Source organism: Schistocerca serialis, chromosome 4, assembly GCF_023864345.2.
Source record: "Schistocerca serialis cubense isolate TAMUIC-IGC-003099 chromosome 4, iqSchSeri2.2, whole genome shotgun sequence".
In the NCBI taxonomy this organism is placed as follows: Eukaryota; Metazoa; Arthropoda; class Insecta; order Orthoptera; family Acrididae; genus Schistocerca; species Schistocerca serialis.
Genome location: NC_064641.1, coordinates 856,955,689 through 856,969,317, shown reverse-complemented (window position 1 = coordinate 856,969,317; position 13,629 = coordinate 856,955,689). Strand labels below are relative to the sequence as shown.

The 13,629-nt window shown below is 43.7% G+C and overlaps 1 protein-coding gene across 1 annotated transcript in view; it reads right to left on the bottom strand.

Moving 5' to 3' along the window:
- The window catches only part of LOC126473496 (serine/threonine-protein kinase SMG1), a 353,891-nt gene that overhangs the window by 175,647 nt on the left and 164,615 nt on the right, over positions 1 to 13,629 (bottom strand). Inside the window, exon 23 of the mRNA XM_050100581.1 lies at positions 10,735 to 10,912. Coding sequence (XP_049956538.1) covers positions 10,735 to 10,912 — 178 coding nt within the window. The remainder of the gene's footprint in view (positions 1 to 10,734; positions 10,913 to 13,629) is intronic.

The following is a 13,629-nucleotide window of genomic DNA, read 5'->3' as shown; positions in this document are numbered from 1 at the left end:
TATTTTAAAGAAACTTATTACAGTTTATTTAATTATGTAGGATGTTCATTTAGCATCAGTTTGTTGATTAAATTCAATATATATACACTCTGATTTTAATTGTTTTAAAGGATCAAAGAAACCCTTTCCCCTTTTTCATTGAGTGTTTTAGAATGATGCAAACATATATCAACAGTCACAAGAGTTACTAAGCACTACTGGAGACCGACATTGACACTTGAAAAGCAGAAAAAGAAAAAGAGTGTGCTTCAAAATTATTCAACAGAAATGGGGTATGAAGATCAGCTCGGAAGCGCACTCTTAATGACTCAGGCATATATTTTATTTTACTAAATAATCATGCCATTTAAGAAACATCGGAGAGCAAGAAGTCAACGTGTTGGGGGAATTTTCTCTGATGAGATGTTAACACTTAATTTGATCCAGTTGAGGCAGATAACTGACTTTTTTCTGAAAAATCAAAGATATTTGTCAGTGGTTAAAAAGAAATCTACCAAGGGGTGGGCTGGAGAGAGAGAGAGAGAGAGAGAGAGAGAGAGAGAGAGAGACTTATTGATTCCTAATCCAAAGATTCTTTAGAAAGAAAGAACAAAATCAGAACAAAAGAAAAAAAAAATCATAATAATTTTATAACTACTTTACAGAACTTCAAAAATTTGTCAGACATGGACGTGAAGGAATGGAATATGAACAACAATTACTTCTGATTTTTTTCAGCGCTGTTTATTTTTTCTTTCTTCCTCATATTTTTTCATCCTTTCAATCTGCTGTTTCCTTTGTTAAATGGTGAAGATTTTGTCTCCTTTTTTGTTCTGTCTTGAAAAACCTCTAAGTCTTTAATTTTCTGTTTTTGGATGTCTCCTTCAGAAACAATTCCTTTTAGATATTTTCGAGTTCCACTGATCCAATTGCTTTTGCTCTCTTTGTTGAAGTATTTGAATATTTGTTTATTCAGTCTGCACTTTCCTCTATTCTTTTTATATTTCTAAAGAAGGTATCATGTTCTTATGAATTATGTCAAAGTTTTGGGAGTTTCCTACACAGTTTTTTTTTGTTCTTCGGTATATATTTACATTTTCACCATTTTTGGCCACAGAATTTTCTGGAACATCTTTCTCCCCCTATTCCTGGGTGGTTGATTTGTTTAGAGGAAGGGACCAAACAGCGAGATCATCAGTCACATGGGATTCGGGAAGGATGGGGAAGGAAGTCGACTGTGCGCTTTCAAAGGAATCATCCCAGCATTTGCCTGAAGCGATTTAGGGAAACCACGAAAAATCTCAATCAGATTGGCTGGATGCGGGTTTGAATCATCATCTTCCCAAACTGCGCCACCTCGCTTGGTACCTATTCCTGTTCTCTCTCTATTTTTCCTACTTCAAGTAAAGCAATACAGTGATGAGCCAAAACATTACATCACCTCCTCAGTAGAGTGAGAGATCCATCTCTGAAAGCAACACTGCAGCAATTCTGCATGGCATCAATTCAGCTAGTCCCTAGTGGGTTTCCAAAAGGTATGTGGCACCTATGCCTATCTTGGACAGTTGACCTGGTGAAAGTAGGTATCACACTTGGGAAAGACATCAAGCACAAACAAATGCAGGCAGTCCACTATAATGTTCACATAGTCCACAGCTATCACAGTGCTTTTGATTACTTGCCTTGTTCCGGATTAAACAATGCCACAAGGATGAGAATAGAACACGCAAGACTGACAACACAAAATGGAGAGAAAGGAAAAACCCCAAGAATGACGGAAGGGCAACAAACACTTAAATGGAAAAAAGGGGAAAGGACAACTACAGAAACGCAAGAAACAGGTAGAAGAGATTAAAATGAGAAAACAGAGTACCATGGTTTGTTGACCATGAGAATAAAAAGGAGAAGCCAGCCACTCTGCAACACATTAAAACCTCCATCCTCAAAGCACTAGGGTGGATCAAATGATAAAACCCACTCTCACGAATAAAACGTAAAACTAAATCAGCCGATAAGGCGTTGTCAGATAAAATTAGCAGCAACAAGTCCGGTAACCGAAGATTTCGTCACAGGGCAGTCAAAGTGGGACAGTGCACCTGAATATGGACCACTGTCAACCAGGTGCCGCATCAACACTGAGGCGGGTCTTCGCGGAGCAGGAAGTAACGGTGGGTCGTCCAAGCGTGGCTAATGCGGAGCCAGCAGAGAACCACAGAGTCCCTGTGAGAGGCCAACATGGAGGACTGCCACACATTTGTAGTCTCCTCAATGGCACACAGCTTGAGCGTACTGAGACTATGCCATTCCGTCTCCCAAAGCTGAAAAACCTGGCGCTGTAAAACTGAATGCAGGTCAGATATTGGAATGCCAATCTCCATAAGCAGTTCTGTGTAGCCTGTTTGGCCAGCCTGTCAGCAAATTCGTTGCCTGGGATTCTGAAGTGTCCTGGGGTCCACACAAGCACCACTGAACAACCAGACCGTTCCAGGACATAGATGGACTCCTGGATGGTCACTACCAAAGGATGACCTGGGTAGCACTGGTCGATAGCTTGTAGGCTGCTCAAGGAGTCAGTATACAGAAAAAAAACCTCCCCAGGGCATGAAAGGACGTGCTCAAGAGCACGAGAGAGAGAGAGAGAGAGCCACCATCTCTGCAGTGAAAACACTGCAGCCATTAGCAAGGAACGCTGTTTAGTATGTCCTCCATGTACATATGCAAAGCTGACGTGACCATCAGCCATCGAGCCATCGGTGTAAACCACTTCATGGCCTTGGTACATTTCAAGAATCGAGATGAAGTTACAGCGGAGAGAAGCGGGCTGAACTGAGTCCTTTGAGCCATGTGAAAGGTCCAGGCAAAGCCGTGGCCTAGGTGTACACCATGGAGGTGTATGCGATTAGACCTGGAGTATAGGTGGTAAAGGGAAGGACTCCACTTAAGATAGAAGAGATTGGATGCAAACTGCAATTGTAAGCCCTGACCTGGGCCACCGATGCAGGAGATGAACTGCCGTGGGTGGGAAAAGGAGACTGTAATTCAGATGCACAGGAGAACTACAAACGTGTGCAAAATAACTGGCGAGCAGTTGTGTATGCCTGACCTGCAGTGGAGGGACTCCAGCCTCCGCAAGGACGCTGGTCACCAGACTCTTCCTAAAATCTCCTGTTGCTAGTCGTAAGCCACGGTGGTGCACTGGGTCGAGTAAATGCAATGCTAAGGGCATAGCCGAACCATAAACCAGACTCCCAAATCAAGGTGGGACTGAACGAGGGCTCTGTATAGCTGCAGCAGTGTAGAGCCACCTGCACCCCAGTTGGTGTTGCTCAGGCAGTGGAGGGCATTGAGGTACCGCCAGTACTTCTGCTTAAACTGACGAAGGTGAGGAAGCCAAGTCAATTGGGTGTTGAAAACGAATCCTAAAAATCAATACGTCTCCACTACAGTGAGGAGATCATCAGTAAGGTAAAGTTCTGGTTCCGGATGAATGGTATGGCAATGACAGTAGTGCAGAACACACTACCTTGTGGCCGAAAACTGAAAGCTGTGGGCTAGAGCCCATGACTGCACCTTGTGGATGGCTCCCTGCAGGCATCACTCAGTAACACCAGTACTAGAGGAGCAGTACGAAACGCAGCTGCTAGACCGTTAATGGCCACTAAAAATAGAGATACACTCAATACAGAGCCCTGCGGGACCCAATTCTCCTGGATTGGGGGGGGGGGGGGGAGGGGGGGGGGGACGACACTATGGGAGGCATCAACTCTGACACGGAAAGTGTGAAGCAACAGGAAATTCTGGATAAAAATCGGGAGTGGGCCTCTGATACCCCACTCTTATAATATGCCAATGATATGGTGTCGCCAGGTGGTGTCATACACTTTTTGTAAATAAAAAAAAGACGGCAACAAGGTAATGGCATCTGGAAAAGGCTGTTCGGATGGCAGACTCAAGGGACACAAGGTTATCAGTGGTAGAGCGACCGAGGCAGAAGCCGCCCTGGCACAGAGCCAGTAGGCCACGTGACTCCAGGACCCAACCCAACCGCCGAAACACCATACGTTCCAGCAGCTTACAAAGAATGCTGGTGAGGCTAATGGGCCGATAGCTATACACATGAAGCATGTTTTTACTGGGGCTGAGCACTGGAATGATTGTGCTCGCCTGCCATTGCGATGGAAAGACACCATCGCACCAGGTCTGGTTGAAGATGACGAAGAGATGTCGCTTGTAGAGACGTTTAATCATGTGACTGATGGGGCATTATAGGGTTCACTGTGGCGTATAGTGAACGAGAGGACTTTCCCTTCCATTTGCCTTTTGAGAGTGCAAAAGGCTGGGGATAATTCTCTGATGCAGTGGTGTGAGCATAGTGCTTGGCAATTGCATTTGCGTCAGTAGATAACACATCATTTATGTTAACACCAGGAAAACCTGTTGGGGTCTGGTACCCAAACACTCTTTTGACCTTTGCCTAGACTTGGGAAGGTGACATATGGCATCCAATTGTCAACACGTACCTCTCCCAACACGCCTGTTTCCACATTTTGATAAGCTGGCGAACGCGAGCACGGAGCCGTTTAAAGGCTCCAGGGTGCTCCAGGGAAGGGTGCCGCTTATCGCGCTGTAGAGCTCGCCGACGCTCCTTAATTGCCTCAGCAACTTCTGGCGACCACCAATGTACTATCTTTTGCCGGGGCACCCTAAAGAAAGAGGGATCGCGTTTTCCGCCACAGAAACGATCATTGTCATTACCTACTCAACCACCACATCAAAGTTATCATGTGGGGCGGGGAGATTCAACGGTGACAGCAGAGGTGAAGGCTTCCCAGTCTGCCTTCTTTGAAGCCCATCTGGGCAGGCATCCATAGGCCTGATGTGGGGGTAGTGACAGGAAGGTGAGGAAGTGGTCACTACCACACAGGTCGTCATGTGCTCTCCAGTAGATATATGGGAGAAGGCCAGGACTGCAAACCGAGAGATCAATGGCCAAATATTTCCCATGTGCCACACTGAAATGAATTATGGCCCCAGTATTTAAGAGGCGGAGGTCGAGTTGTGACAGTAAATTTTTGACATCTCTGGCTCAGCCAGTATGAACTGGGCCATCCCACAAGGAGCTATGAGCGTTAAAATCTCCCAAAAGTAGGAAAGGTTTAGGGAGTTGATTAATCAGTGCAGCCAATGCGTTCCGGGGTACTGCACCATCTGGAGGATGATATATGAGGGTATTTCGGAAAGTAAAGATACACCGTACGCCAGAGGAACAGAAGTGTTTTGGCGAGCAAGTTGGCAACACTGGTGTTAACCTTGAACCATTAGCTTTCTCCTCGCGGTCGTTCGGCAGTTGAACGTTGCTTCTGGTTGGTGTAGGTCACGTTTAAAATGGCTGCACCGATTCAGAATCCCGCCAAATGCGAAGTGCGCTCCATCATACATTTTCTTCGCACAAAAGCTCAGCGACCAGCAGATGTTCACAGAGAAATTGTTTCTGTTTATGGGAACATTATGAATTGACAAAATGTAATGAAATGGTGTTGTCATTTCTCTGAAGGTAGGACCAATATTCATGACGAACAAAGAACAGGTCGGCCATCTGTGACCTTTGATGCCCTTCTTCAGAGAACGGAGGAATCAATTCGTGTGAATAGATGCCTCACATTGAAAGAATTGCATCAGATCATATTGGACGTGTCAATGACAACTCTATGACGTTGTGACTGTCAAGGTAGGGTACAGGAAATAGTGAGCGCACTGGGTTCCAAAACTGTTAACAGAAGAACACAAAAAGAAAAGGATGGGCTTTGCACTTGACTTCCTCACACGCTATGGTGAAGCAGGTGATGAGTTTCTTGATCACATTGTGACAGGTGATGAGACATGGGTTTATCACTATACACCTGAGTCCAAGCATCAATCAATGCAACGGCGCCATTTGAATTCACCAGAAGCCAAGAAATGCAAAACGTCCATTTCAGCGAGGAAAATCGTGGCTTTTTTTTTGGGACAGGCAGGCATTCTTCTGTTGGAATTTATGCCTCCTGGAACGACAATCAATGCTGCTGCAGATTGCCAGACTTTGAAACGTCTTCAAAGGGCAATTCAAAACAAACGCAAGGGAATGCTGACAAGTGGAGTCCGATTGCTTCATGACAACGCTCGGCCTCACACAGCGCTCATAACCAAAGCACTACTCAATTCAAATGGGACTTATTGGACCATCCGCCATACAGCCCGGACCTTGCGCCCACCGACTTCCATGTCTTCCATTACCTGAAGTCACATCTTGGTGGAAAATCATTCCACGACGATGAAGAGATCAAAGATGAAGTTGAAATGTGGTTCCGACAACAGGTGGCAACCTTCTATGACTGTGGGATACAAAAGCTTGTGCACCGACTTAACATATGTTTGGATAACGAGGCTGATTATGTCGAAAAATAACAAATAATCCAGTTAATAAGATGTAACTGACATTTTCTAAATAAATGTTCTATTTAAGGACTGCGAGACATTGTATCTTTACTTTTCGAAATACCCTCGTACATTGCAGACAGTTATTTTCTGTGTTGTCCTTATCCTTACAGCCACAGTTTCGAGAGGGTTTTGAAGGGGCACAGGTTCACTGCATACCGAGTTCAGGATATAGACGCAAACTCAACCTGACACTCCATTCGAGTTGTTACAGTTCCTGTAATATCCCTTATAGCCATGGAGGGCAGGAGTCCGCATTACCGGGTACCAGGATTGCTGGAGGGCAATGCAGAAAGCAGGTGTAAAGCTTAACAAATGCTTAACTGGAGGAGGACATTATCATGAGGCTGGGAAGGCATGAAGCGAGAAAGGAGGCTGGGAAGGCATGAAGCAAGAAAGGAGGCTGGGAAGGCATGAAGCAAGAAAGGAGGCTGGGAAGGCATGAAGCGAGAAAGGAGGCTGGGAAGGCATGAAGCGAGAAAGGAGGCAGGTTATGCCTCAGGGTCACCTGCTGCCTCTGACTTGAGTATTTGTAGCCATTTCTATGGTGAATGAGGTGTCAGTGAGATCCAGGTCCGCAGGGGAAGCTAAGATCTCCGCTGCACCCTCAGATGTAGAATTGATAGCGAGTGGTGGTGTTGGGGCCACCAGAGGGTCTTGTTTCTTAGCAGACTACTATCTAGTTTGCTTGCTCTCTCACTTCTCTTTAGGGGCTTGCTGGGAAGATTTCTCCGAAGCAGCACAGAGGAAGACCATGTAGCTCATGGTCTAGCAGCTTTTGGCTCCTTGAGCCACTGGTGAGTGTCTGCCCTGGCATTAGTGGAGACCTTGGGAGAGAAGGTCCCAACGAACCCCTTCTGCAGGAGAAGAGCCAGAGGAGGCTGTTGCTTCTCTGGCAGGGGGGAGGCGGTCGATGTCCCCTGCGTTTGGGAGGGCCTTGCTCCTGGAGTAGGTGCTTTGGGAGCAACAGAGGAAGATGTGCCCCCTACCACCAAAGGGGCAGATGTATTATGGTGGCCCGGAGGGCCCACTGTTTGCGACACAGAGTGAGGAATCACTGGCACTTTGGACGGCGATGGTGATGTAGCTGCAGCATATGTCGACGTCAACCGAATGGGGTATAATCTTTCGAATTTACGTTTAGCCTCTGTGTAAGTCAACCGGTCAGGGTCTTGTACCCATGATTTTCTGCTCCTTTTGGAGTATTGGGCAGTCTGGTGAGCAGGGGGAGTGGTGCTCTCCACTGCTGATGCATGTGAGAGGTGGCGCACATGAAGTATCTGGGTGCAGTGGACGTCCGCAGTCTTGACATGTGGTGCTGGAAGTGCAGCGGGAAAACATGTGCCTGAACTTCTAGCACTTAAAGCACCGCATAGGGGGAGGGACACATGGTTTAACGTCACAGTGGTAAACCATCGCCTTGACCTCTTCAGGCAATGAATCAACCTCCAATGCCAAGATGAAGGCATCGGTAGCAACCCTGGTGTCTTTGGGTCCGCTGAAAACGTGCTGGATGAAATGAACACCCTGCCATTCTACAATGGCGTGGAGCTCATCGTCAGGCTGCAAAAGGTGGTCACGATAGCAAATAATCCCCTGGACCATCTTGAGGCTTTTATGGGGAGCGACAGAAAAAGGAATATCACCCAGCTTATTACAGGCAAGTAATGCTCGGGACTGGGCTGGCGATGCTGTCTGAATCAAGACTGCTCCGGTTTCGCATCTTGGACAGCAATGTCACTTCTCCAAACTTATCCTCAAGGTGTTCAATGAAAAATTGAGGCTTCGTAGGTAGAAAAGAGTATCCATCGGTTCTGCTACAGACTAAAAACCGAGGCGAATATGGCTCTCTCTGTTCTGTAGCTCTACATTCCTCCCATGGTGTAGTGAGGGAGGGAAACGATTTAGGATCATACCTGTCGGCATTGTATTCTATCTTGCCCTTCTTAGAGACTGCTGGTGCCGTACGGTCACCTGCAAGAGATGACTTAGTCCACTTCATCGCGGGTCATCCACTCGATGGCACCCACTTCGATCAGGGGCTCTCCCCATGGGCGCCACCCAGCCACAGCAAAGGCCACTTGGCATGATGGCCGTTGCCGGGCGACCTGATGCCCAAGAAGACAGGCATCTACTCCTTGGCATACATGGGAAGTTTACAGCTCAGGCATCAGCAGTGCGATCCCTGTGATGTCAGGGATCATGGGTACATGAAGGCCCCACCACAATGGACTTGCTACCGTGCTCGATATTGGGGGGAGAAATCCAATATTGTCTCCTGTCCTCCTTCCTCCTCATGTCAACGGAAGAAGATGACCTACTCTGGAAAGCGTCCATGCCCAAATAGTTGAATTGCAGTTGGAGATGCCAAGCCATGACAAGAGATTCAGGAGATCGAATCTAATGGCATTCATGCAAAATGTAAGGCGTCATTCCCCATATGATCTGCACTTCTGTAGAATTTTGAAACTGGCAGGTCAAACCATAGAGTGGGGCGGAAACTGAAAGAGTCCTTTTAGTCGCCTCTTACAACAGGCAGGAATACCTCGGACCTATTCTAACCCCTAGACCCACAGGGGAGGGGGAACCTTATTTAACAGTGTTTTTGGGCCAACATGGGAACACACAAGGATTGCTTGCTGCGAATCTCCAAGTGCATCAATATGCACTGAACGGTGTGCTCTGAAACGCTAGTGCCTGCACCAACATTGTACTCAACAATCAGATCTGCAACACATCATTGCCTATCCTGCTTTAACAGAACAAGAAAACATACTCAGAGTTTCACCATCCTTTAATCTCTTTCCAAAGTTGTTCATGAAAGTAGTACATGAACAGCTCTTCTGTTTCTAAGATGCTTTTCCCAGGCACCAGGTCACAACAATTTGCCATCATCAATGTCAGTGGATTTCCTCATTTCTGGCCTGTATCGTCACTATAATGATTCCCCGGTCATCTCTGCTCCATTGATATACTTTCCTTACAATGCCAAAGGCTCACAACGCCACCAAGTGTACTCAGTCCCGTGGTGGAGAGTGGTCATAATGTTCCGGCTTATCAATATAGCACCCGGATTTCTATGAAAATGCATTTGACATTTGTGTTTGAATGTTTTGGCCATTTGGGGATGAAAGCACATTTCTAAGATTTCACCAACATAACTGCATGAATTTAAATATTTATAATGCATATTATATAATTTTTCTGGCCTCAGTACATGTATTTGAATGACTCTCATAACACCACCTCATACTCACGATTTTTCTATATGAAAATTACGCCGAAAGTGCAGAACATTAGTAATTTCACAAATTCTGTTAACAGCCTGAAAATTTCATAGTCTACTCAAGTGCTCTAGTTCGGCTCTGTAAATGTCGACAGAAGTCAATATACTCTGTGCCAATAAATTTAAATAAAAAAAGGATCCTATGGTTAAGCAATGCTGCCCCATATATGATAATGGGCAGAAATGCAATTAAAATATTTTATCCTAACATAAAGCACATTACATGTTTAGTACAGGTGCTGCATCATGTATCCGAAACAGTACATCTACAATATGACACTGAATATGCGGATATCCTCTACAAGCACGATAAAAATACACGCAAAATGCAAAGGTTTGAAAGTTCTGGCAGTCTTAATTAAGGCACGTGCTGAATTTTTTTACTATTGACGGTGTTCTTGAAAGCACTTTTAGGTGTTGCCACATTTAGAGAGAGACTGCCAGATTTAGCTTTTCCACCACAATTTATTTTAACAAGGTGGATTACCTGGGCTGCTATCTTTTACTGTGATAATTGTGATGTAAGTCAGTAAGAGACCTAAATTACCACAAATTTATTTGAGTTGTTATATCTTTGTTTCATTCTACTGTAAGGCCTTAAGTTATTGCCCCCTAATTGTTGCCTTCTCACTGTTTCAAAAACATTACATCACACCTGTCCACTTTCATTTAGTTCTACATTGTCATATGGGCAAGCTGGATTCTAACTAAGGAGAAAACTATTAGTTTTGTTGCATAACACAAAAAAAGAAAGAAAATGGATAAAAGGTTTTACAAAGAGACGAGCAAACTACTTATTTTACACCTTGAACAAGTTGTTAGACCCATTCATGGTACATGCCAAACATTTTATTGAAAATATGATCCTCATGTCGGGGAGGGGGTGCGGGGGAGAAGGGGGGAGAAGGGAGGAGGAGAAGGGAGGAGGGGGGGAGGGAGAGGGAGAGAGAGAGAGAGAGAGAGAGAGAGAGAGAGAGAATATTTTTCATACTCACCATTTTAAATGTATTTACAGCTGAGTGGCCATTAAAATTATCTCTCAGGGCTGAAGCAGCGCAATGCAGTAGCGTTGCCTCCTGTATAAATTCTGAAGGAGAGTGGCGAATGCCCTCCTGGAGATGGAATTGAGCCACTTTCAGACAATCTTCAATTTTTTCTCCCCATTCCACCAACCTGTTTGCAAGAAAACAGAATACCACATACAGTTTCTGACATCTTATACAAACCATTAAGCTATACCAACATAGTGAATATTTACTCCAGTGAATGTATTTTTGAAGCAGTAATAAGACCAAGAAAATGCCAACGCCCATGCACAAACGTAATTAAGCAGATGCACTGTGTAGACAAGTGACAGGTACAAGCATCTGCATGCGAATGATTGTCATGTGTCACGATCTTATACGGTCACAACATAGATATCGGTCCAACCCTTTACGTGTACAATAACATTGTGTTTTAATTGCATCAACCTGCATGTAAAGCAACATTTTGGATTGAACATTCTTTTTTCTCACCTAACAGCAAAGTTCCAGTTGCGTCCTTGTATAGATATCACCATTGCGTAAACAACAAATGGTACAGCCATTAAAATGTTATGAATTGGTTGCCACAGGATTTGAATGTGCCACTGCCAATAACTTATACGGCACAGGCTGTGACATACGAGCATTTTGCCAAGAGATGGGAACAGACAATACACTTCCCAAAGATCACAATTATCCTGCGCACTGATGGGTAGCAACTCTGTAACATTATACTGAACCAACAAACTGCAAAAGCCTTTACATATTTTATTTTTTATCATTCTTTAAGTTTTTTCCAGCTATCTTTTTTTTCGTAATCTGGCTGGAAAATCACTAATTCCTTTAACAATGTTTCAGCAGGCAGCCATTCAGTCATTGTTAAGGCCAGACTGAAATTCTTATCTGAGTGTAATTTGAATGTGTTTAAGGCTGGAGAACCATGCTTAAAATCTGATCCATACTTATTTCAAGATGACACATCACAGATGAAATAGAATTAATTAATGACAACACGTACACCATAGGTAGGCATGTGTGTGTCAACCCTTTCATTGCTACAGGCATGCTCTTTGTGTTCCATGCTGAGGCAGCTATTGTTATGGCTGTACTGTTCGCCAAATATTGGTGCCTGTGCTGTGAGATGATGTTATGGCCGATACAAAATACTTATCATCCCATTTTTCAAAAACTATTAGGTCAAAAATTTGATTTTTGGACATCTTACAGTCTGATTTCTTCACTCGATAAAGAACCAAATTTCTTTTCGTTATCCGTCGCACTTACTGCGCTGCATCCAATTAAGTAAAACATTGCATGAAATTTTAAAGAATTTGCAGAGATAAAACCATATTGTGTACACTTTGCGTTTGGTTGATTTTAGCTCATACATTGCAGTGAATGAAATGTAGATAAGATGTTGAAATTTTATTTAAAGTTTGCACATTACAAATCAACAGGTCTTTAAAATTGTCATATCTCAAATGATTCAAGATACTGCTCAAATGGCTCTGAGCACTACGGGACTTAACTTCTGTGGTCATCAGTCCCCTAGAACTTAGAACTACTTAAACCTAACTAACCTAAGGACATCACACACAACCATGCCCGAGGCAGTATTCGAACCTGCGACCGTAGCAGTCGCGCGGTTCCGGACTGAGCGCCTTAACCGCGAGACCACCGCGGCCGGCTTCAAGATACTGCAATGAGGTTTTTTTTTTTTTTTTTTGCAAACAATAGAACGCAATAAGGCACATATGTTGTATGATAAATCCTCAAAACTTTTTTATTGACCGAGATATTGACATAACTCGTTTGAAGCAGTGCGAGGTCAACGGCTCAGAATAACATGCAGATGTGCATAGCATTGTAGGAAAACTCAAGGTAGCATGTATGTAAATATACATCCACAATACGGCGTAGTAGGATGCGTACAGAAGCCCACAGCTGCGAATGGGTTTCCAGTAAATACAACAAAAACAAAATAGTATGTTTTACTACTGTAATTGTCATGCATAAACAAATAGTGTGCACCACTCTACTGGAGAAACTTCAAGTTACAATCAGAATGAGCTTGCCAAATTGCTTTTCAAAGTCTGAACTATTCAAACAGCCTTGTCTTTGGGAGGAACAGTGAGGGAATATAGTTACTTCTATCATATGTTAACTTTGCCTTAAATTTTTGGCAGACTGATTGTGTCATCACATATAGCACTCATCTAGGCAATACTCTGTTTATAGAAGACAGTGAGGGGAGGAAATTTAATTCTGCAATATTTTAATGTTGTATTCACTACGGAGGAAGCAAAGTTGTATACCTTGTACTTACGATGATTTCCTGAAAATTGTGTTAATTTCAGTGAGGATAAGGAGAGATGTTTCGCCAGGATGTGAAAGTGATGGAAGAAAGCTATCAGGATACATGGAACAGATATATGATGGCAGACTACTGCTTGAGCAAGCAATACGATTCTCCTGGAAATCCTGACAACAGGAAATCTCTACAATGATAATTGAGAACTTGATGTTATATTCAAAGTCTTGTTTCACTGTGTGGTACATTTATTGTTTTTAATGATTTGGTAATATTTTTACATCATTTTTAGTAATAAAATTATTAACATAATTTTTATGTAATGTATTTCTTAGAAAAACATACAATCTCAAAAACTAGAGTCATTCAAGCAGAACCAAGATATATTAGGATTCAGCATCATGAAGTTATCCTAAAACCATTCTTACACAGCAAAGATTGAAAATTCCATGTAGGAATAACAACAATGTAGGAAAAGAGAGATTGCTGCTTACCATAAAGGAGACACGTTAGGTTGCAGACAGGCATAATGAAAAGACACTTGCACACATCTT